At 51.6% G+C, this 22,644-nt stretch overlaps 1 protein-coding gene across 1 annotated transcript; it reads left to right on the plus strand.

Annotated features, from left to right (window-relative positions):
* The first annotated feature begins 6,068 nt into the window (after window positions 1-6,068).
* Window positions 6,069-9,083, plus strand: CCDC8 (coiled-coil domain containing 8). Its single transcript, XM_063111448.1, has one exon. It carries the CDS (start codon window positions 6,810-6,812, stop codon window positions 8,625-8,627), a length of 1,818 nt encoding a protein of 605 aa, XP_062967518.1. The 5' UTR covers window positions 6,069-6,809; the 3' UTR covers window positions 8,628-9,083.
* Window positions 9,084-22,644: the final 13,561 nt, after the last annotated feature.

The following is a 22,644-nucleotide window of genomic DNA, read 5'->3' on the forward strand; positions in this document are numbered from 1 at the left end:
TATACAAAAGTCTAGAAAAAACTCTATGGGGACAGAAATCAGATCCGTGGTTGCTGGGGATTGGGGGAGCACAGGAGGGGATTATCACAAGGGGCACAAAGGAATATTCTGGCATGATGGAAGTGTTCTATATCTCAATTGTGGTGGTAATGACTCTAAAACTGTAGCACTGACATTAGAAAGGCCACATTGTATCAGATGTAAAGTATACTTCCATAAAGCTGACTTTTTAAAAAGGAAAACAAGGGTGGGGCAGCCTGGAACTAAACTGCCTGGGTAAATTAATTTCCATGCCTCAGTTTCCTCATCTGTGAAATGGGTTGATAATAATAGTACCTACTGCCAAGGGTGGTCATGAAGATGCAAAAGACAGTGTCTATAAAATGCTGAGAATAGCACCTGGCAGATCAGGTGCTCAATAAAGGGTAGGCATCTTCCTGAGAAAGTTAGGTATAAGATGTATAAATGCCAAGGCTTCATAGAACCTCGAACGAAGGGAAGTTTAACGATTGCCCTGGTGTCAGCACGGTGATCAGGGGCAGGCCAGGGGTGGGTGGGCATTTTAAAACATTTCCAAGGTTCCCATCATCCATAACTGATTCCCGGTACTCAGGACATTGTACAAGAATTCTTTCACTTCAGAAATAATTATTCTTGAGAGACAAGGTCACAGAATAAAATTTGGATGCTTTAATTTGAAATTTTCCTCATTGGAATCTGGAAAATTGGTGCCTACACAGAGGGCTCTATATCGATTTCCTTTGACTGCTATAACAAATTACTGCAAACGGATGGCTTAAAACAACAGAAATTTATTCTCTTATGGTCCTGGAGGCCAGAAGTCCAAAATCAAGGTGTAGGCAAAGCTGAGCTCCCTCCAGAGGGTCAAGGGGAGGACCCTGCCCTGCCTCTTCTGGCTTCTGGTGGCTCTCGGTGTTCCTTGGCTTGTGGCCACCTCACTCCAGTCTCTGCCTCTGTAGTCACATGGTCTCCTCTAATTCTGTATAGCTTCTCCTCTGTGGCATTTCCCCTTGCCTTCTTCTTATAAAGACACTCGTGATGGCAGTTAGGGCCCACCTGGATAATCCAGGGTAATCTCCACATCTCAAAATCTGTAATTTAATTACTCCTGCCGAGTCATTTTTTTCCAAATAGTAATGTTTTCAAATTCCAGGTATTACCCATATCTTTGGGTAGCCATTACTCAACCTATTACAGGGTCTCTGAGAGTCCCCCCCTTTTAAAGGGGTCCTCTATGTTGCTGAGATTGGAAACCCTAATTTCCATCTGGATCCCTTGCAGGCTCAATGATATTTACAGCTGGCCAAGTTCCTCTGGGCATGCTCAGTTCCTCCCCTACGGCTGCCCAGCCCGCCAATCATCAGCTCTGTCAGAATTCCTTAGGGGGATTTTTAAAAATGACACTATCCCACCCCCCACCCTAAGACATTCTGATCCAGTAGGTTGGACTCAGGGAACTGTGATTTCTAAAGCTCTTCTGAGTGACTCTAATGTGCAACCAGATTTGAGAACCACTACTTTAGAGAAATGTGTCGCCACCTGAATGAATGACTGAATGAATAACTGGATGAATGTTGTCCTCAAACATACTAACTGCTGGCTTTGCTTCCACACTCACCAAACAGCTTTCAGATTTTGGATAGATTAGAGGGTGTTTTAGTCCGTTTTGTGTTGCTATAACAGAATACCTGAGACTGGGTAATTTATAAAGAAAAGAGGTTTATTTGGCTTACGATTCTGGGACAGCTGCATCTGGCATGGGCCTCAGGCTGCTTCTACTCATGGCGGAAAGTGGCAGACAGCCAGAGGATACAAGCAGATCACATGGTGAGAGGAAGCAAGAGAGAGAGAGAGAAGGTGCCAGGGTCTTTTTAAGCAACGAGCTCTGGTGGGAACTAATCTAGCCAGAACTCACTCATTAATTCCCCCTCCCCCAGGGAGAGCATTCATCCATTCATGAGGGATCTGGCCCCATGACTCAATCAGTTTCCAACACTGCCACATTGGAGATCAAATTTCGACATGAGCTTTGGAGGGGACAACACATCCAAACTACATCAGAGGGTGAGGTGAGAGGGAGGCAACCAAATTAAGTGACCAAAGTGTTGACCATGTGCTGCTGCCAGGCGGTATTTGGTATTTGTTGGGGACTTACTCACTTAACCCATTGGTATCTGGTTCGGAAGTGTGAATAATTTATATCCTGTTCATTCCAGACGGGATCTGATTTCTGGGCATTTAAGACTGAGGACAAGTTTGGTGACTGTGCCGAGATTACAAATGTCACCTGGGAGTGAAATTTTGGGGGACTGCCCACTAACCTTGCTCCCCACTCTCAAACCACCAGAGGAAACATGGCAGAGGAGTTAAAACAGTGGAGGCTGGGATCTAACAAACCTGAGTGATTCAAAATTTGGTTCTGCCACTTCCTAGCTGTGTGACCTTCTTTGGCTTGTTTTTCTCATCTGGAAAATGTGACTACCACTTGCTTAGGAGGGATTGTAAATGAGAAAATGCACAGGGCCAGGGACAAAGAAAGTGCTCAATAAAAGTGAATTATTATTGTCACATGCTACACTTGCAGGTATACACAACAGTGGAAGCTGTCACGGAAAAAGAAAACTGAGAATGATCTGCTCAAACTGTTACAGAAAGACTTCAAGACATGCTATTAAGTGAAAAAAGCGTATTTTATAGTAGTAGATCTAGTGCAATCCCCTAATTCATTCATTCATTCAATGAATATTTTGAACACCTACCCAAACTGTTCTAGATGCTAAGTCTTCAGCAGTGAACAAACCAGACAAATACCTCTATCCTCATGGGGTTAGTATTCTAATAGGGTGAGACAATAAATAAAAATAATAATAATATCAGGAAGTGGTAAGTGCTGTGATGAAAATAATTCAGGAAGATGTGAAAAAATCCCTGTGGGGTAAATTTTAAAATTAACAAATATACCAATGTAAGCATTTTTTCCTGGAAAAGTACAGAGATATTTAACTGTGTTTACTTTGTGGGGAAGAGGCTGGAGGCTGGGGACTGGGGAGAGTGAGACTTGTTTTTCATTTTACACCTTTCTGTAACTTTGACATTGTCTTACTATATATGTTCGTCATTGGATGAAAGAATTTCGCCATGTTTTGGTTTTTTCCCCCTTCTGTTCTGATTTTTCTTTTCTTTTAAGCAAACATAAAAATGGAAGCTATAATGATCTTGTTTTTTGTTTTTTTGTTTTCCTGTAGCGACTGGAGAAGGGTCTTGTCTGCCAGAGATCTAGGCAATTTAAAACACAGCAAAATTGCTTAGGGGTTGGCAATTCTTGTAAGAATGTTTGAACATTCGGACTTTCGTTTCTAGGACAAACTCCCAAAAAACTCAAGAACGAAACAAAACAAAAACCTTTTACTCATTACAAAACCCAAACATTTCATCTGCAGGTCACCGCCTGAAAGGCATCATCACGACTTCTCAGATTCGTTATCCTTAAACCAGCATTCCCGAAACTGGGGTGTCCCTGGGATTTTTCGTGTTTCGGCCTCTACGAAGCAGCTATCGAGGGAAGCTGGCTCTGGGGATGCCTGAGTTAAGGCGTTAGGGGCCGAGAGCTCAGCAGCTGCCCCCGCCCGCGTCTCCCTGCGTCCTCGCCGCGGTCCCACCCACTTAGCGCAGAGCCGCGCGGCGGAGCGTGTCCGGTGGTTGCCATGGAGACCGCCCGCCGGCGCCCGCGAGAGACTGAGCAGGTGGGAGGGGGGGCGGCTGGAGGCCCGGGGCGAGCGCGGCGGCGGGGATGCAGCGTGCGAGGAGGAGGAAAACCCAGCCAGGCCTAACGACCCGGCTGTGCAAGAGCAAAAACAACCCAAATGATTGTGCAGAGGCCTCGCTGCGACCTTAATCGCCGTCCACTCCCATCCATCTTTCTTCTTTTCTTCTCTCCCTTCCTTTCCCTTCCTTCCTTTCCTTCCTTCTTTCTCTAAACGTCTGCTTGGTTCTTTCACGGGTTAAATAAAATCACACGTCATGAGCTGAATAAAATTACACGTGTTCATTTTTATGCCGATATTAGAGTAATTGTTTACCTGGGTTTTGTGAGTTAAAAAAAAATTATCTTTTCCAGCTGTATTTCATTGTAATTGGTTTCCTTTGTAATCCAACAGACGCAATTCTATGCGTTGAAAAACTTGTTCTGAAAAGGGTCCGTGGTTAAGGATTCCTGGGCTAGAAAGCCCTAGAGAGGGTAGTTGGGGGGAAGGAGGTCAGTGGAGCCAAAGGGCCTCTCTGAGAAGGTGACATTTGAGCAAAAGCCAGAGTAAGGTGGGGGGCAGAACATTCCAGGTGGAGGGCAAGTGCAAAGGCCCTGAGGTGGACGCAAGCTGGTGTGTTGGAGGAACAGCAAAGAAAAGGCCAATGTGGCTAGAGTGGACTGAGGAGGAGAGGACAGGAGACAGGGAAGGGGGCGGATTTTGTAGGGCTTTGTGGGCCACAGTGAGGACACTGATTTTACTGCGTGAGAAGGAGAATTTTCAAGAGTAGAGACAGATCTGCTTCAGTTTTTAAAAGATTTCTCCTGGCTGCTGAGTGAGGGATGGACTGCAGGCAGCAGGGAGCCCAGTGAGGAGGGGTTGTTCCTGCCCAGGCCCGAGATGACAGTGGCTCCGTATGCTGTGGCTCTTAGGAGATTAAACAGCCCAACACTTTAAGGGAGGAAGATGGGATTAGCTGCTTGGTGTTTACTCTAGTGTCTGAGTTATAGTTCAGATATCAGGCCCTCCACTTAGAGCTGTGCAACTTCAGACTGGCCTCAGTTTCCTTATCTGTAAACAGATGCTAGTGATGGCACCCACCCTGCCATGTCGCTCTGAGGATTCATAGCAGCAGGCTTAGTCAGCACATCTCATGATGCCTGGTTCCAAGGATACGCTCAGTGCAAGTTAACTGTTACTATTACCCATGCCACTGGTGTGCATATTGTTGCTGAGCTGGCTGCCTCAAAATTACCTGGGAGACTTTGCAAATTGACCCCCACACTCCAGGCATCCTGACCCAGTGTGTCTGTGGTAGGGCCTAAAGACCTCTGACTTTATTTAACTTACTTTAGTTAACATCTTTGACAATTAAAAATCCAAGCCATCCAAAAGGGTGTAGAGTGAAAAATGAATGCCTCTCCCACTTCTGGGGGTCCCCAGTAGCCCTCCCCAGAAACAGCCTCCACTGGCAGCACTTGTACACGTGACAAGTATATGTAGACATCTAGAATCTTTAGTCTACGCACACAAGTCAGACTGTTCCAGATTCAAATCCACGCTCAACCACTTCCTGGCTATGTGACAAGTGATTTTATTTCCTTAGGCCTCAGTTTCCTCAGCTACATAATGGGAATGATAGTTATATTAGCCATCTCATGTTAGAGTGAGGATTTCACTGGGTAATTCATAGAAAGCACTTAGAATAGAATGGTCCCTGGTACATAGGAAGTGCTCCATATAACTCGCCTATCCTTTTACCTCATCTTTTTTTTTTTTGGTAGCTGCATAGTATTTCGCTGTAAGAACAGAGCATAAAATGAAGTCAGTACCTACTGATGAACATTTAGGTTCATTCATTCACCCACGAATATGTATTGAGCTCGGATTGTGCACCAAGCACCACGCAAGAAACCGACAGTAAGACCCTGTTATCCATTTCTCTACCCACACGGTTGGGTATACGGACAGGAATTGCTGGGACCAGCGGTCTCGTGAATTTAAAACGGCAATATGTAGCGCCAATGGCTCTCAGAAGGTCTGATCCATTAGCACATCCACCTCCATGGCTTGGCTGAAACCTCCACGTTGAGGGTGGCAGGTTTCGGAACCGCTGCCTTTCGGGAAAGGTGCTGACGTGGGCCTCAGCCGTTGCGCTGGGGAGCAATGGCCCCAGCTAGGCCCGGGCGCGGCCACACCCCTGTGGGGAGGGGAGTGAGGCCGCCCCGAAGGGAGTGGACAGCCCCCTTGTCAGTCTTGCCGAGTCGGAGAGTGTAAGATGAGAAGGGGGAAGGTGGGCCCCGGCCCGGGGAGCGCGAGGAGGAGCTTCCGGCCCCTGCGCCCCACGGCCCCACGGCCCCACGGCCCTGAGCGCGCGGGCTGGGGAGCGCGAGGCGCGTCCAGGTCAGCCCGGAGCTCGGTGGCAGCCTGCCTGGGGGCGGGAGACCCTGCCGGGGGGTTGGGCTGAGGCCTCCGAACGCCTCGGCCATATTGAGTAGCCACGGCTGAGCTGTCTTTGTCCGCCAAGTCCTCTGCCAAGTTCCAGCCGCGTCCCTGGCGCCGGGGGCAGCCCGTGCGGCCCACTTTGGACTGGACTTTGAGCCTCATCCCGGTTCACGTAAGCATCCCGGGCGCTGATTGCCACAGGTCCTTCGGGGGGAGCCGGACTTGGCCAATACTGGACTTGCTGCGGGCGGAGAAATCGGGAGGAGCTGGCTCAGCCCCCGCTGGGGAGGCGAGACTCCTGGGGCAGCGTCGCCGCGACCTCCTGTTCCCCAGGAGTGCGGTCTGCGAGCCGTGTGTTCGGGCTCATCGTCCCCCACCCCAGAGATCACCCTGGAGATCTTAAAGACTCTCGAGAAAAGCCACGTGGGGGGCTGGTTCCCCTGGGGCTTCCTCCCGTCCCCCGACTGCCTGATCCTTTGGAGCGTCCCTGACGTCTGCAAAGATGTGGATTTGGACGTCCTCGTGGAAGCCTTGAAGCCCGTGGGGACCTTTAAGAAGATCGGCAAGGTGTTCCGCAAGGAGGAGGACTCCACGGTGGGGATGCTGCAGATTGGAGAGGACGTCGACTATTTGCTAATCCCGCGGGAGGTCCGACTGGCAGGGGGCGTCTGGAGGGTCATCTCCAAGCCCGCCACCAAGGAGGCGGAATTCCGGGAGCGGCTGACCCAGTTTCTGGAAGAAGAGGGCCGCACCCTGGAGGACGTGGCCCGCATCATCGAAAAGAGCACCCCGCACCCGCCCCAGCCTCCCCGAAAGCCCAAGGAGCCCCGACCGAGGAGGAGAGTCCAGCAGATGGTGACCCCTCCGCCCCGGTTAGTCGTCGGTACGTACGACAGCAGCAACGCTAGTGACAGCGAGCTCAGTGACTTCGACACCTCCAGAGTCAAGGGCAAGAAAGGCTCGGGGCGCGGCAAGAAAGTGCGCAAAATGCCTGTCAGTTACTTGGGCAGCAAATTCCTCGGAAGCGACCTGGAGAGCGAAGATGATGCGGAACTGGTCGAGGCCTTCCTCCGGCGAGGGGAGAAGAAGCCCAGCGCGCCGCCTGCGCGCCGCCGCGTCAACCTGCCGGTGCCCATGTTTGAGGACAGCGCGGGACCCCAGCTCTCCAAGGCGGACAGGTGGCGAGAGTATGTCAGCCAGGTGTCCTGGGGGAGGCTGAAGCGGAGAGTGAAGGGCTGGACACCAAGGTCTGGCCCCGGGGCGGGCGAGGCCCGGCAGGCCTCCACCGCAGTGGAGAGAGATGGGGCCTCCTCGGTGCCAGGCAGCACCAGCCGGAGGGAAGAAGGGAGAAACGCAGGAGACGAGCCCGTGCCCGAGACCTCCCTCAGACGGTGGAGGCCCAAGATCAACTGGGCCTCCTTCCGGCGACACAGGAAGGAGGAGGCAGCATCCACAGTTCAGGGGGCAGACATCCCCGCTGACCAGGGGGCAGAGGCTGCAGATAATCAGGGGGCAGAGGCTGCAGATAATCAGGGGGCAGAGGCTGCAGATAATCAGGGGGCAGAGGCCATAGCTGACCAGGGGGCAGAGGCTGCAGATAATCAGGGGGCAGAGGCTGCAGATAATCAGGGAGCAGAGGCCATAGCTGACCAGGGGGCAGAGGCTGCAGATAATCAGAGGGCAGAGGCCATAGCTGACCAGAGGGCAGAGGCCATAGCTGACCAGAGGGCAGAGGCTGCAGATAATCAGGGGGCAGAGGCCATAGCTGACCAGAGGGCAGAGGCTGCAGATAATCAGAAGGCAGAGGCCATAGCTGACCAGAGGGCAGAGGCTGCAGATAATCAGGGGGCAGACATCCCCGCTGACCAGGGGACAGAGGCTGCAGATAATCAGAAGGCAGAGGCCATAGCTGACCAGAGGGCAGAGGCTACAGATAATCAAAGGGCAGGGGCCCCAGAGGACCAGGGGTCAGAGGCTGCAGATAGTCAGAGGGCAGAAGCTATAGCTGACCAGAGAGAAGGAGCCCCAGCTGTCCAGGAGGCAGAGGCCATAGCTGACCAGGGAGCAGAAGCTGCAGAGAATCAGAGGGCAGAGGCCCCGGCTGAGCAAAGGGCAGAGGCTGCACATAGTCAGAGGGCAGTGATCCCCGCTATCCAGGAAGCTGAAGCTTCAGCTGCCCAGGGGGCCACAGGGGCAGCCGCAGGAACTAGGGCCCGGAAATCGGTCAAGACAGTGAGGTTCCAGACCCCTGGACGCTTTGCATGGTTCCGCAAGCGCCGAAGAGCCTTCTGGCACACTCCCCGGTTGCCCACCCTGCCCAAGAGAGTCCCCAGGGCAGGCGAGGGTAGGAGCCTCAGCGTGCTGAGGACTGAAGCCAGAGCAGAAGTGGAGCAGGGAGAGCAAGAAAACCAGCTGTGAGGTGAAGGCCAGAGGCCTTGGAGCGCCCTCTGTCTCCTGCTGTTCAGGCCGCCCCCCTCCCGCTCCACACGTGGAGGGAGGTGCTCTTTCTGCCTCCACACTTGAAAGTAGAGGCAGAGAGACGGACAGGTGGCACCTCCCACATCTCCATCTCACAACGCTCTCTCTCTTCTTGTCAAAGTGTTACCCCTCATGCATTGATTTTTTAAAATACTGACTCCTTATGGCAACCCAAAGAATGTAAGGAAAGAAATTGATACGGTGGTGTTGCATCACCCAGGGTTTTAACTTCCTCAAATGCAACTCTAGGTGCTCAGCTTGAAAACAGGAGAGAGGCAGGGTTGGGGAGAAACTCCTTTCTTTTCCTGCTCCCTTTCGCCTGCACACTTAACATTGCCTCCTTGAATGTAAAAAGAGGGCTCAACCAACATGCAAATAAACATGCTCACAAACTCATTTCTTGGCTTTGGACTCAGTTGGACTTGACAACTGATGAATGCTCCAGGGCCATTTGACCCTTGCTGTCCATTCCACTCCCATTCTTAAAGATGGGGACCCCTGTGTTTACGTTGTCACTTTGTATGTCATCTCCTAGACCCTGGGCTTTGCTGGTTTGGAGGGTGCAAAGCCCATGGTTTGCACACTTAACCCCGATCTTGGTTACGAGGTACAGAAAAATCATCTGGGAAACACATCCAGAATGCAGATTCCGGGGCCCTTGGTGCTTAAGATATGGATTTGTTAGAGCTGGCTATGCGGCCCTGGAATCTGTTTTGATCAAGCCCCACAACTATCTGAGGCAGCTTGGCCACTGGACACGTTGAAAAATCATTGCAATAGGAACAGCCAAAAAGGGGAGTTTGGTGTAGTGTGCCATGACCGGTTCTTATAATCGGGGTTCTCCCTGATTGGGTTGCTAAGGCCCTGTGGGAGCTGGGAGGAGGCTGGGGGAGCATCTCTCTGCTGCTCTCCCCCAGCCGCCAGCAGTGAAAAACAGTGGCCGACCACACCCTAGCCTTGCTGAAGGCAAGAGAAGAGGGGATTCCTGGAGGAGACAGGGCCAAAGGCCAGTTCTGTCTTCCTGGTTGGCTGCAGTACTGGCCTGAGTTCCTCAGTTTTTATTCTTGGAACTAAAGAATTCTGTTCCATTGGCCTTCTTTTTCTTCTTCCCTGCTGTTTTCTGAGTGGAGTGGTTACTAGTGGTGCTGCAGGCTGCATGGCCCGCCTGGTGGCCTTGCTTGAACCCTTTGCTCTTTGCAGGACACTCACCTGTTTAGTTCATGGCTGACAGGCTGACTAGATAGTCCCCAGTGGGGTTTGGAAGAAAGACAAGGCATGGGCCCCACATGGAGGGATGGGAAGGAATGGCCCGAGCTGGGTGGAGAAGTTTCTGGAAGGACGGGGGGCAGCAGTCTCATGACTACAGGGGCCTGGACTATTTGGGGAGCTGGAAGGTGAAAGGGAACAGGAGAGACAGTGAGCAACACCTGGAGAGACCCAGAGATGGGGAGAAAGGCAGGGACTGGGGAGGAGCAGATGCTCTGACATGCGTGCAGTAAACCCTACCTGAAGCCCGCAAGTGTGTCTCTCTGCTCTTCCTCCCTGCAGGGCCCAGAGCTTCTGAGGGTCCAGACGATAGGGGCATTGGGGTCCTTGGGAGGGAAAAGGGTATGGACTCCAAACAACAGAGGCAACATGGAGTTAATGTGGAACTGAGTGGACTTCACAGACATTAGCTGTACTTGATAATACTGGGTCACAACCCCCTCACTGCCACATGTGTGTGCAGACACACACATACAGACCCAGACATGCAGGCGTAGCACACACACCACGCATGCACACAGACACACGCAAGTACACTATGTCTAACATCCACATGGACACAGGCATGCCCCAGACATGGGCACAACTGGCAGACCCCCACTCACAAGCACACTATGTTTAACCTACATGCACACACACACAGACGCATGTAGTGCACACACACACACACACAGAGGCTTAAAGATCCATTGTGTTCCTATATATACACTGGAACTCCCCTTGCCCTGCACACACACGCACACACACGCACACACAGAGACTCATCCACACGTACTCTGCCATACTTACAAATTTCTACATTTATACTCATTCACAGGACATGCACACAGTCGCACACTTGCATACACTCACCAGCCTACGCACGCTCATGTGCATTCACCGAGAAGCTCAAAAGCCAGTCAACAATGCACAAATACTTTCAAACACATTTTTTCACACCCTCTGCCTTAGTCTTATTTTTATAGCCTCTCTGGGTAGCCCTGATGCTTTGGACAAATCTGTCCCCTACTGAGTCTCAGTTTGTCCCTCCCTCAAGTGGACTCAGCCTTCTCTGCCCTCCTGCCCCAGTATCCTCAGCGTGAGCATCCACTGAGGTCCCAGAGGTAGGAGAATCTCTTGGGTAACTCCAGACGGTGACAAGGTGCTTAATATTATTTTTAATTCAAGGGGGTTTCAAATGGTGCCTGCAGAACCCAGTCCCCAAAAGTAGCCTGTGGATGCCTCTGGGGCCGTGGTTTCAAATTGTGCCAGGATTTTCGGGGAGAAAGCCCCAGAAAACCAGAGTTTTGACTCCAGCTTTACATGAACCAGGCCAACAGCCCCATGCTGTCACCAAAGAGAAAAACAACAGAACACACATAATTACCAAAAGCAGACATGGAGGGGAGAGATGCCACCCCACAACAGGCAGGGACTGTCTGGGTCCCCCTCCCAGGCCCACAGCGGGTGACAGGAGAAGAGGAAATGGTTGGGGGCTGAGTGAAGAGAGGTTTGGAGTCCTGCAGCCCAGCTCCCCCCAGCATGGCCCCTTGCAAGCTGTGTGACCTTGGACTGGTTACTTAACCTCTCCTGCCTGCACTTACACATCTGAAAGGCGGATCCTCATACAGCTTTCCTCCCAGCGTTGCTGAGTGGACTGAAGAAGATGTGAAGTGCTCGTGCACATCAGTCCCAGCATGTCATCTGGTCTTAGTCCTGTTACGTATCAGTGGTGGCCAGTTCTTCACAACACCTCTCAGCCCTGCATGGAGTGACCTGCGGCCCGGCCCAGCCTGCACACTCGGGGCCTCTTGAACAGTGGTACAGGATTCACCTGGGGCGTCCATAGTTCCTAAAGCTTCCAGGGTGATTCCAGGGTGCAGGAGGGGCTGAGAACAGCAACCCTAGGGGCACTAGAGATAATCAGGCCTCACAGCAGGGGTTCCGAAACTCGCATATCAGAATCACACAGAAGACCTTTGAAAACAGCCTGCTGGGGGGCCCACCCCCAAAGTGGTTACGTAGTTCTGGGGGAGCCCAGAGAATATGCATTTCTAGCAAGTTCCCAGGAGATGTTGATGCAGCCGGTCTCAGGACCCCACCTGGAGAACAGCTGCCCTACAGGAAAGTCCACTTTCCGCAGCCTGGTGTTCAAAGATCAGGTGGAACTGTGGAGCTTTCAGGCCCTGGGCCCGCGCCCAGCATTCCCTGAGCGCTCCAGAGCGCCACTCCCCGCTCGATTGTAACCAGCGGTCCTGGAGCGCCACCAGGTGGTAAATTGGGGTGCTGCAGTTCTCGTGGGTGGACACCCCTTCCCCATACCTGCAAGTGGGAGCCGGGCATCCTACGTAAGGGGCGGGGCCTGCCCTGGGGAAGGCGGGGCCTCGGTGGGCACCAGGCCTTGGGGAAGTTGATGGGGTGAAGCGGCTGCTGGTTTTTGTCTCTAGAACTTTGATTTCTCCCTCTGGGCTGTTCTAGCACCTGGTCACATCCCAGGGAGTCGTGTGGCGCCCCTGTCGCCATCTGAGCCAGCTGAGGGGCCAAGGCAGGTTCAGCCCTAAGGTCCCGGCGTGGAGCAGGCTTCCCGAAAGTCCTCATGCCCCGACCCCCACCCTGCCCCAGCAACCTCTGCACACTCATTGCAAGGCTGCCTCACTTTCTGAACTCCAGTCCAAGTAGACAGCGACCCCCTGGAGGCAGGTGGCCTGCTTTTTGCGATATTATCTGCCCTATGCCCAGCACTGAGCCTGGCACGGGAGGGACCAGTGATTACACCTTAATAAGCCCCTCTTCATAAACACCCCTGGCGTGGGCCTTTTGCACTGGCTGTTCCCGCCTCCTGTCATGTGCTTCCCTCGGGCATCTTCCTGCCGCAGCCCCTCGTCTCCTTCGGGTCTTTGCTCGCGTGTCACCCGCTCATGAGCGCTTCCCAGACACCCCTACTGACGGTGAGTGCGAACCTCTCCTGCGCGGCCCTCCTCGGGGCCCTGCCCTGCCACACTTTTCTCCCAGCGGCCCTCACTATCTCATGCAGCATCCTGTCCCCATCTAGGGAGTTTATCACCTGCGTCCCCAACGCATGGACGCTCCAGCAGGGCCCTGTTGTCCGCGCCTAGAACAGGGCCCGGAACTCGGCCGACCCGCGACAAACCTCCTTGGTCACTGGCCTCTTCCCGGACGTGGCCTTCTTCCCCGCTAGGGGGCGGCCGAGCTCCACGCCACCTCCCGGCGTCCCCGGCCGCTCCGAGGATCCAAGCGCAGGAAGAAACGTGGTGTCACCTTCGCGGGTGCTGGTGCCCTCTGCGCAACAGGCGCTGCGCGGTGCCCTTCCCTGCGGGACCTCAGGGCCTTTCCGCGGCTGCTCCTTCCATCTCAAACGTTCCTCCCACACTCCCCTGGGCTCACTCCCTCCTGGGGCCTTATCGTTCTAGCACATTCCTCACCAGGCGCATCTGGAGTCTGGCTCGCCCAGCCTGCGTCGTTCACTCGGTCCATCAGTCATTCAACAAATGTCAGCTGCGCAGTTACCTTGTGCCGGGCACACTGCTGAGACTGGGGACACGGCGGGGATAGGACAGACCACACTTCCTCCCAGGGGAGCTGAACCTGAGGCGGCTCTGCCGCGTCTCCTCTCTACGCCCTCCCGCTCCCATATCCGGGCGGACGCCGCAGCCACCGCCCCAGAGTCCTTTGCCGGGGGCTGCTGGTACTGCTGGGGCCGATGAAGCATTGGTGGGAGCTGGAAAGCGAGAGGAAGGGGACGCCATCAGGAGGCTGCTCGGGCCCTGGTGGCATCAGCAGCGATGGCCACAGCAGTGAACCCTAGGCTCCTGTGTCCCTCCTTTCGGTTCCATCCGTGGGACGTCCGCAGCGCAGCGCCCCGGGCTCTGGGCAGCAGCATTTTCCACATGTCCCCTCCAGCCCTGCGGCGAGGAGGTGGGGGTGGGGCGGACAGGGTGCTTCATCGTCAGTCTTCAGGCAACTTGACCTTCCGCCTGGCACGTTCTGACTGCAACACACTTGTCACCCATTTCCTCTATTAACCCCCCTGTCAAATACGAGCGTACTTCAGAAAGTTCATGAAAAGATTGGTATTGTCTTTTGATTCTACATTTCCACGAATGTTTGAAGTGCCCTAGTACAGTCGGAGAACTGTTAAGAAACAAATGCCTGTGCCAGGGGGTAATCAGGGCTCTGAAAAGCACAGCGAGGATGTGCAGAAAGGGTCACGTGTTTCACAGGTGGTCAGGGAAGCACTCCATGCAAAATGATATTTGAAGAAAGATCTACATGAAGTGAAGGGTAGAGCCATGCAAATATCCTGGGAAGGCACTACGAGCAGCCGAAAGTTCCAGTGCGAAGGCCACGAGGCCTGGTGGCTGACGCCACGGAGACACGAAGAGGGTGGTGGGCAGAGAGAAGGCGGTGCAGAGTGTGTAGACCCGAACCGTCCGAGAACTTTCTGCGATGACAGAAATACCCTGTACCTGCTCTGTCCGATATGGTAACCACTGGCTACGTGTGGCTCTTGAGCACTTGTAATGCGGCCAGTACACATGAGGACACGGGTGTTTAATTTCATTTCAGTACGTTGACATTGAAATCGCCCCATGTGGGGAGTGGCTACTGAATTGAAAACTGCAGGTCCAGAGCATTATAGTCATTTTGCTTGTGACATTTAGTGACATCGGAAGCCATCATAGGGTTCGGGGAGGGGAACCGTTCTATGGCACTTGACTTCTTGGTCAAACCAAGCTATAAGGCTAGCTCAGATTCAAGCGGAGGGGACACAGACTCCATCTCCGAGGGAGAAGTACCAGGAGCTACGGGGGTAGCCGCTCTCCCTGCAGACACGAAGTTCGCCACGGTGCGCCCTCTGGCGGCGGCAAGAGAAGACACCGGGAGTCTGGGTTTGTCTCTCCTGAAGGGTCACAGCCATCTCTGCGCCGCAGCCCCTGCCTGAGCATCGCCCAGGGCTCAGATATGGAATGCACAGTTTGGTAACCCGGAAATGGCCGCAAAGAGGATTTAAGAGTGCCTGCAGGGTCCGGTCCCCAAATTCAGCTCGCTGATGCCTTTGGGATTGCGGTTTCAAACTTAACAGGCTTTTCAGAGCGGTCGCCCCAAAAGACTGAGGCCTTGACTCCAAATCTGCCTTTATTTGGGCTGACTCAGCCGTCCCTCACCGTCACCAAAGCGAAACACGACAGAACGAACACTTGGGGGGAGAGAATCTGCCTGGTCTATCCCAAGAGGGGGACAATTGGGATCCTTCAAGGTCCTCAGTCCCATACAATGACCCCTCTCCCCGAACCCTATGATGGCTTCCTATGTCACTAAAGAAGTCCCATGCTGGTGCTGGGTGGGGTAGGGGGAGAAGGGTTGACAAGAGACGCTGACACGGTGCGGTGGGGTGCGGGTACTTGGAGTGGGGCTACCTGGGCTCACTCCCACCCCCCATTCCACCCTGCCCGTTATGACCTTGGGCTGGTTCCTGACCTGTCGGTGCCTCCATTTACCTCCGTTTACGCACCTGAAAATGGGGATCATGTTCTCTTGGTGTTAAGAAGACGGAAGAGGCTGTGACATGCTCGTGCTTAGAGCAGGACGCGCAGCGAGCCGCCCACGGGCCTCGGCAAGTCTGATAAAGGTTATTAATCAGCAGCCGGTCCCTTCCTGCCCGCCTCGAGCCTGGCTGTGACTGCGGTGGGGAAGGTTGTAAAGGTCACCGCGAGCCCCAGCACGGCGCACGCTCCGCAGCCGGCGACGCGGGTCCCTCACGACCTCCCCGGGCTCATCCCAGCAGCTCTCCTGGCCCTCGCTCCCTCACGCCCCACTTTCCCCTGCCTGGGGCTTGGCGGGCTTGAGGTGGGGTGGCCGAGTCATAGACTCTGAAGTCACACGGATGAGATTTGAGTCAAGCCAGACCGCCGGTTCATATTTTAGCGCTGCGCGACCCTGGACAAGTCATGTACCCTCTCTGAGCCTCAGTTTCCTCACCTGGGAAATGGGATGAAAACTTGGCTCCATCTCGTTCCCCAGTGTCAGCCCCGGAAAAGCGGCCTGCGCCTCCCTCCAGGGAGAGTTACGTTAGGGCCGGAGTCCGTGTCAGCCTTCATGTGCTCCGTCCCAAAGACCAGTGTCAGTCTGAGGTCATCTCCCGCCCACCCTCTGGCTTTGTGCTTTCCTTTCTTCACGCTGGTTTTACTTCGGGGTTTGCTTTTATTTGCTTTGCATTTATTTATGTTTGGCCACACGAGAAGTTGGTGACCCTGTATTTGGGAGTCCCCAATATGTGGGGATTTGGGTGAGGGTGACATCCAAAATTTGGGAGCCTGCTGAGGACAAACTTCCCTGTGGCCGCTCCTCTCAGAGACGGGGGAGATTTGCTAGCTTCAAGGTGGGGCATGTGGCTCCTGTCAGCCAGTGTCACACTCACACTAACACGCCCTCACACACACACACACACACACCCCTGCACATGCGCCAGTATAGCCAGATGCACACAGACTCACGCGCCTTCTCACGCTCACACCCACCACACCTGCAGAAAACCTCTCGTACGTCTACACACCCCATCGCCTTCTGACCCTGACACATACACACGAACACCCCATCCTGGCCACACACAGACCCATTCTCCCTCCCCAGGTTGGGGCCAAATGGCCTTTTCTGGTCACCATTGGCAGACCGGGGCCTGTCCCAAGGGCAGGACTTGCTGTGGGCATCGGGGAGCCTGGACTCTCTGGGCTGGGGGGTGTGCAGATAGGAACTCTAGGTGGGGACCCCCAGAGGAGGCCTGGGCCAGGCCCTCAGTGAGGAGTGGGGACAGGGACAGGGTTTCAGGCTGGAGACCATCCCATCCTCCCTTAGACTGGGAGGGGGGGTGAGCCTTCCCTGTCCCTGGAGCCCTGGGCTTCACCCTGATACTTCCCCACCCATGGCCCCATCACTATCCCGGCGCCTCCTTACTCCCCATCTCAGCCCCAGCCTCCCCCCTGGTCTCGCCTCCCCAGTCTCGCCTCTTCACGTCCACCTTCCACATGGCAGCATAAATCTACCCCATCCCCTCCCCTGCTCAGAACCTACCATGGCGCCCCAGCGCCCTCAGGGTGAAGCCCAGCTCCTAACTGCCATGGCCCAGGATGTCCAGAAAGGTCTGGCCAGCCCTGCTCCCTGGTCTCACTCCACCGTAAAGCACCTGGTCTGGGTCAGGTGCCCCCCCCCCCAGGCCATCACTTCTGTCTCCCCCACTGGACCATGAACCTTGAGAAGGAGGTCCAGGACTGTCATGGTCATTGCTGGGTCTCCAGCACCACTCAGCATGGAGAAAGGGCTCAAGGAGGTTTGCTGAATGAATAGATGAATTAATTTAACTCCATTTATACTGTGGCTCCATATTCCTTTTCCCTGAGCTGTGGCTCTTATGCCCTCTAGAGGGCAGAACAAATCTCTAATTCAGGGCATCTGCCCTCCCTCCTGTCCGCCCCCGCCCGGGCTCAACAACAGTGGAGAAAGGAATAACAATAATAGTGTCAACAACTGCTAATTTTAGCCTTACTGCAGACCAGGCCTGCCAGGTGCTCCACACAACTCATCTCTCAGTCAACAGCTAGATGAGACCTAGCTAAGGTGGGTGAGAGAAATGAGGCTCGGAGAGGTTGTTTAATTTTCCCATGTCACACAGCATCTAAAGCTGCAGATAAACTTCCAGTCCCAGCCTCTGTGACTTTACAGCTGTTTGCTCTGCTTTTTGCTAAGGTCCCCAAAAGAGATGGTGGTGACTGGGTGCTGGGTCCCTCGAGGGTGGGGGAAGTAATTAGAAAGGGGGCCACTAGCCAGACAGCAACCCCCATCCCAGGGGCTGCACACGGTAGGGCAGATTCTTCATAGACTTAAGTGCTGACCTCTGTAATTCTCACAGCGGCCCAGCGATGCCGGTTCTGTTATTATCCCCATTACACAGATTAACTGAGGCTCAGGGAAGTTGAAGGACGTGTTAGTGTCACAGGGCATGGAGGTGGTAGAGCCATGATTTACCCTGCAGAAGGCCGTGGCCATGGCAGGACACAGAGGCCTCCAATGCCAGGATGAGGAAATGGAACTTCCTGAGAGGAGGAAGAAGTAACTAAAGGGTGAGAGAAGGACAGCCTGTTTTCCCATGAGGAGAGGGCAGTCTTCTGCCTTCAAGATCAGAGAAACTTGAGGTATTAGGAGTTCTTTTTATTTTTTAATTATTTTGTCAGCTGGCCGGTACAGGGATCCAAGAAGTTCTTATTTTTAAAAGACCCTGAAGGATGCAGACTGAAGAAAAGGGAAGTAACAGGCAAATTGTGCGGGTATTATAAAGAGCAATTTAGGTGCCTGCTGGCCATAAGAAATGTCCAGGTAATATTAAGTGAAGAAAAAAGCCATTGGTAGGAATATCTACGTAGAATGAATCCATTTTCATTAAAGAAATAAGTTTATAAAGCTAACATTTATTGCCTGCTAAGACATGCCAAGAATTACATGGGCTTTTGTCATTAATCCCATCACACTTACTATTCTCCCTTTAGATGTGAAGAAGCTGCACAAAGACCAACAGTCGGAGCTCTCATCCCTATGCCCAGGTGCAGGTGGCCCCAAACTTGCTCTGTGCACCGGCCTTTAATAGCTCATTTTCCTGCTGCACCCCAAAAGAAATATCTAACAGTTCCTTATCATCTAGTTGAGTCTAAAAAACCTAAGTATTTGTCCCACTAACTTAGTAGCCATTTGAAAAAAATACATACTCATAAATTGAAAGAAAAATTATTTTTATTTAATTCTTAAATAACCACAGTTCTTTACTAATGGGAACGTGCGTGCCTGTGGGCGCAGCACATCTTCTCAAACTCTGGGATCAGATTGAACACCTTCATTTACTGTTCGGCATTGATTTTCGGGTGGGATTTGCTTTTCATCCCTGCAACCAACGAAAACACAGCTTCACAAAGATACGATATCAAGAGCCCTGCCTCTCGGGCTAAGGCGGAAGCTGGGAACTACCTGAGTTTGTAGTTCACGCAGTGTCCGAAAGATGTCGCTGTGTTTCCCTCAAAAAAAAATTTTTTTTTTTTTTTGTGACTGCGCTCAGCCTTATACAGGATCCGAACCTGTGGCGGGAGCGCCGCTGCACTCCCAGCGCCGCACTCTCCCGAGTGCGCCACGGGGCAGGCCCCCTCCCTCAAATTTTTAATAAATCTCTGCCCGCAGTTTGGGAATCACAGTGCGGATAACCTCAAACATGTAAACGGATGACCGACAAAAGAGGTTTATGACTGAAAAGCGCAGACGGGTCGCGAAGAGCTGAGTCAATATACGGAGGAAACGAAAACTGATCCCTAATTCACATGGCATACAGAGTTGTACTCTAGAAAAACTCTACGGGAAAGAAAAACTATAAAGGTCAGAAAACCAGGACGTGGGGAAGTGTCCTGGTGAGCTTGGGGGTGTGGAGTAAGAAAGAAGTACATTGTAACCAAACTTCAGAAATACAAACCATTGGGCATAAAACGGGTGAATTTGATTGTATCATAATTTAAGTGTTTTTGTGGAATATGTCACCACTGACAAAGTAAAGAGAGGAGAATGGAAGAAGATAGCTGCAAATTTCTAAATGCTGGGGTTACCATCATGAGAAATTGATCCAGTTCACACGCAAATCAAGGAGAATAAGAAGGCAAGCACAATACAAAAACGGGCAACAATATGAATGGGCAATTTAGAAGAGGGGACACAACAAAAGCTCAGATGCACTGATTAGGTGCTCAAAATCGTCAAAATTAGAGAATGACAAAATTAAGTAACAAGGAGCCATCGCTTTATATCTGTGTGGCTGGAGAAATGCAAAAGCTGGATAATGCTATTAATATCCTCATTGTCCAGATAAGCAAGCTGAGAGTTGGTCTGGGGAACCGCAGTGGGGTCTTTGCCAAGCCCATACATCTGGGAAGGGCGGGACATGAAGTGGGCACAGATTCACTTAGACTTCAAACCCCAGACTTAGCTACTCCAGGCAGCCTTTGCAGCAATATTTCTGCCATCCACCCACCCATCCATCCATCCATCCAACAGAGCACCCGTGGTTGATGGATACAGTCGTGATCAAGATAAACCCAGTTCCAGCTGGTAATATTAATCACCCAAACAGCTGTTTAACCACAACTGTTTAATTACTGCCTATCAACCCTATGAACTGGTGTGTGACTGACTTCTAAAAAATGTGAGCCGGGCCCCACAGCACTGGCAAATGGGAAAAAATAAGTTACAGGGGAATGTGTCTGGTACAGTCATTCATACCCATCAACAATAATCAAACCATCTTAGTCAGTAAATTGAGTAAGTAAAGTCATCATAGAAAATGTTGTATGCATTTTCTCCCTCCTATTTAAAAGAAATATTTTTTTTCAACTTAACAAAAATATTTAGATATGGTGGGAGAGATCATTTTTAAAAACACTTTTAGGGGGCAGGAAAACAAAATAAAATTTTAAGTCCATTGTCCTAGGGGACTTGCATTTTCTGTAAATATTCGTGTTTCATTTAAAGTGGGAGGGAGTATAGGACACAGACCTGAGAGGAAAGAAGATCTCAGATGGAACAGGTAGGAAAAGCTTATTCTGAGAAAAGACCTGTAGTGATTAAACCAAGGTCAAGGACAGGGAAGTGTGGGTGGACAGGGGCAAGCTCAACCTTCCGATATTTATTCGGGAATGGGTGTTGCCATGAGAACACATGTGCCATAGTAAACTGCATATTCAGGGAGGTAAAAGAAGACAAGGATTTTAAAGGAAAAATGAGGAGGATGACATAATTGTTCTGAGATAATCGTGCTTGGCTACGAGGATCAGTAACAAGGGTGGCACCAGGCCAGTTCTGGACAGGCACTTACTAGGCAAATGTCTTCACGGTATTTTTTTCCGTGTGTGTAGGATTGTGTCGGCCTTTGTGCAAGATTATGGTTTTGCAGAGTCTTTTGTGATAGTTCTTGAATCAAGCTTCTGTGCATGAGAACCCTCACCTCATGGCCTTCTCTGGCTCCATTTGTCAGGGTTTTTAACATAAGTGATTCTGACAGCCGTCACTACCACACGAATAGCATCCTACACACCAAAGGCTGGCGTTACAAAGTACTACAGACTGGGTGGCTTAAACAGAAATTTATTTTCTCACAATTCTGGAGGCCAGAGTCCAAAATCAGTGTGTGAGTAGAGTTGGTGTCTTCTGAGGTCTCTCTCTCCTCGGCCTGTAGATGGCCATCTTCTCCCTTTGTCTTCATGTGGTCCCTCTGTGTCTGTGTCCTAATTTTCTCTACTTATAAGGTCACCAGTCAGATTGGATTAGGGCCCACCCAGGTGACCTCATTTTATCTTAAGTACCTCTTGAAAGACCAATTCTCCAGTCACATTCTGAAGTACTGGGAGGTAAGACTTCACGTAAGAATTTGTGGGATGGGGTAGGGGTGGGGGTGGTGGTAACAATTCAGCCCATAAGAGATGGAAAGTCTATGTTGAACTTCCAGAGGGACTGCCAGACTATTTCCCACAGTGACTATGGCCACAGGTAACTCTTTAATTTAAACTTGGCTATGACCAATATTCAGGGTTTGATCCCTGTTAAAAACGAAACAAAACTTGGCTGTGTTTTCTCTGCCCTCATCCTGTCTGCTGGAGGATTCTTGCTTATCAAGACTAAGCTACCCTCCAAATTGTTTTCAAATGTAGACATGGTAGGAACATTTAAAGCTTTCTCAGCTTGATTTACAGAGTCTTAAGTAAGTCTTAAGTCTTTTTTTTTTTTTTTTTCTTTTTTGGTACCTGGTCAGTATGGGCATCTGAAACCTTGACCTTGGTATTACAAGGAGGCACTTTAACCAACTGAACAAAGAGCCAGCCCTTAAATAAGTCTTAAGATGTGAGAATGGTGTCCCCTGGCACTGCTGGTCTGCCTGACTTCCTTCCACCTACGTCTGCATCCTACCCAAGGATATTCAAGTCCTGCAATTGGCCCTGCAGGACCTGTGGATATGAAAAGTAGGCACTCAGTTTATGCAGGTTTCACATCCTGAGAATTTTACATCCAGTGTTGGTTAAATCCGTGAATGTGAAACTCGGGTGTACAGAGGGCTGTGCAGTTCAAACCTGTGTTGTTCAAGAGTCAAATGTAAATGGAATCATATAATGTGACCTCATATCTAGCTTCTTTGCTTTAGGGTAATGTTTTCAACTTTCATGTTATAGCCTGTACCAAACTTCATTCCTTTTTCTGGCTGAATAGTATTCCATTGTATGGACAGAGCACACTTCTAAAATGCATTTATTTGTTGATGGACGTTCGGGTTGTTTCTGCCTTTTAGCTATGCGTAGTGCTGATATGAATATCTGTGTAGAAGTTTTTGTTTGAACACCTGTTCTTCTTCCTTTGGGGTCTACACCTACCAGTGGAATTGCTGTATGTTGGGAATAGACTGAGGAGTCATAGTTCTGTTTAATTTCTTGAGGAATTAACAGGCAGTTTCCCACAGTGGCTGCACCATTCTGCTTCCCCCCAGGAATGTATGAGGGCTCTAATTGCTCCATGGCCTCCAGTTTCTAAAGCACCGGCCGCAAAGCATGAGGCCCTAGGGCATTTGACACTGCCCCTTCACTCATCCCAAGATGGGTCCTTGCCCCACACCTCCTGGTACCCT

This window comes from Cynocephalus volans, chromosome 10 (genome assembly GCF_027409185.1).
Source record: "Cynocephalus volans isolate mCynVol1 chromosome 10, mCynVol1.pri, whole genome shotgun sequence".
Taxonomy (NCBI): Eukaryota; Metazoa; Chordata; class Mammalia; order Dermoptera; family Cynocephalidae; genus Cynocephalus; species Cynocephalus volans.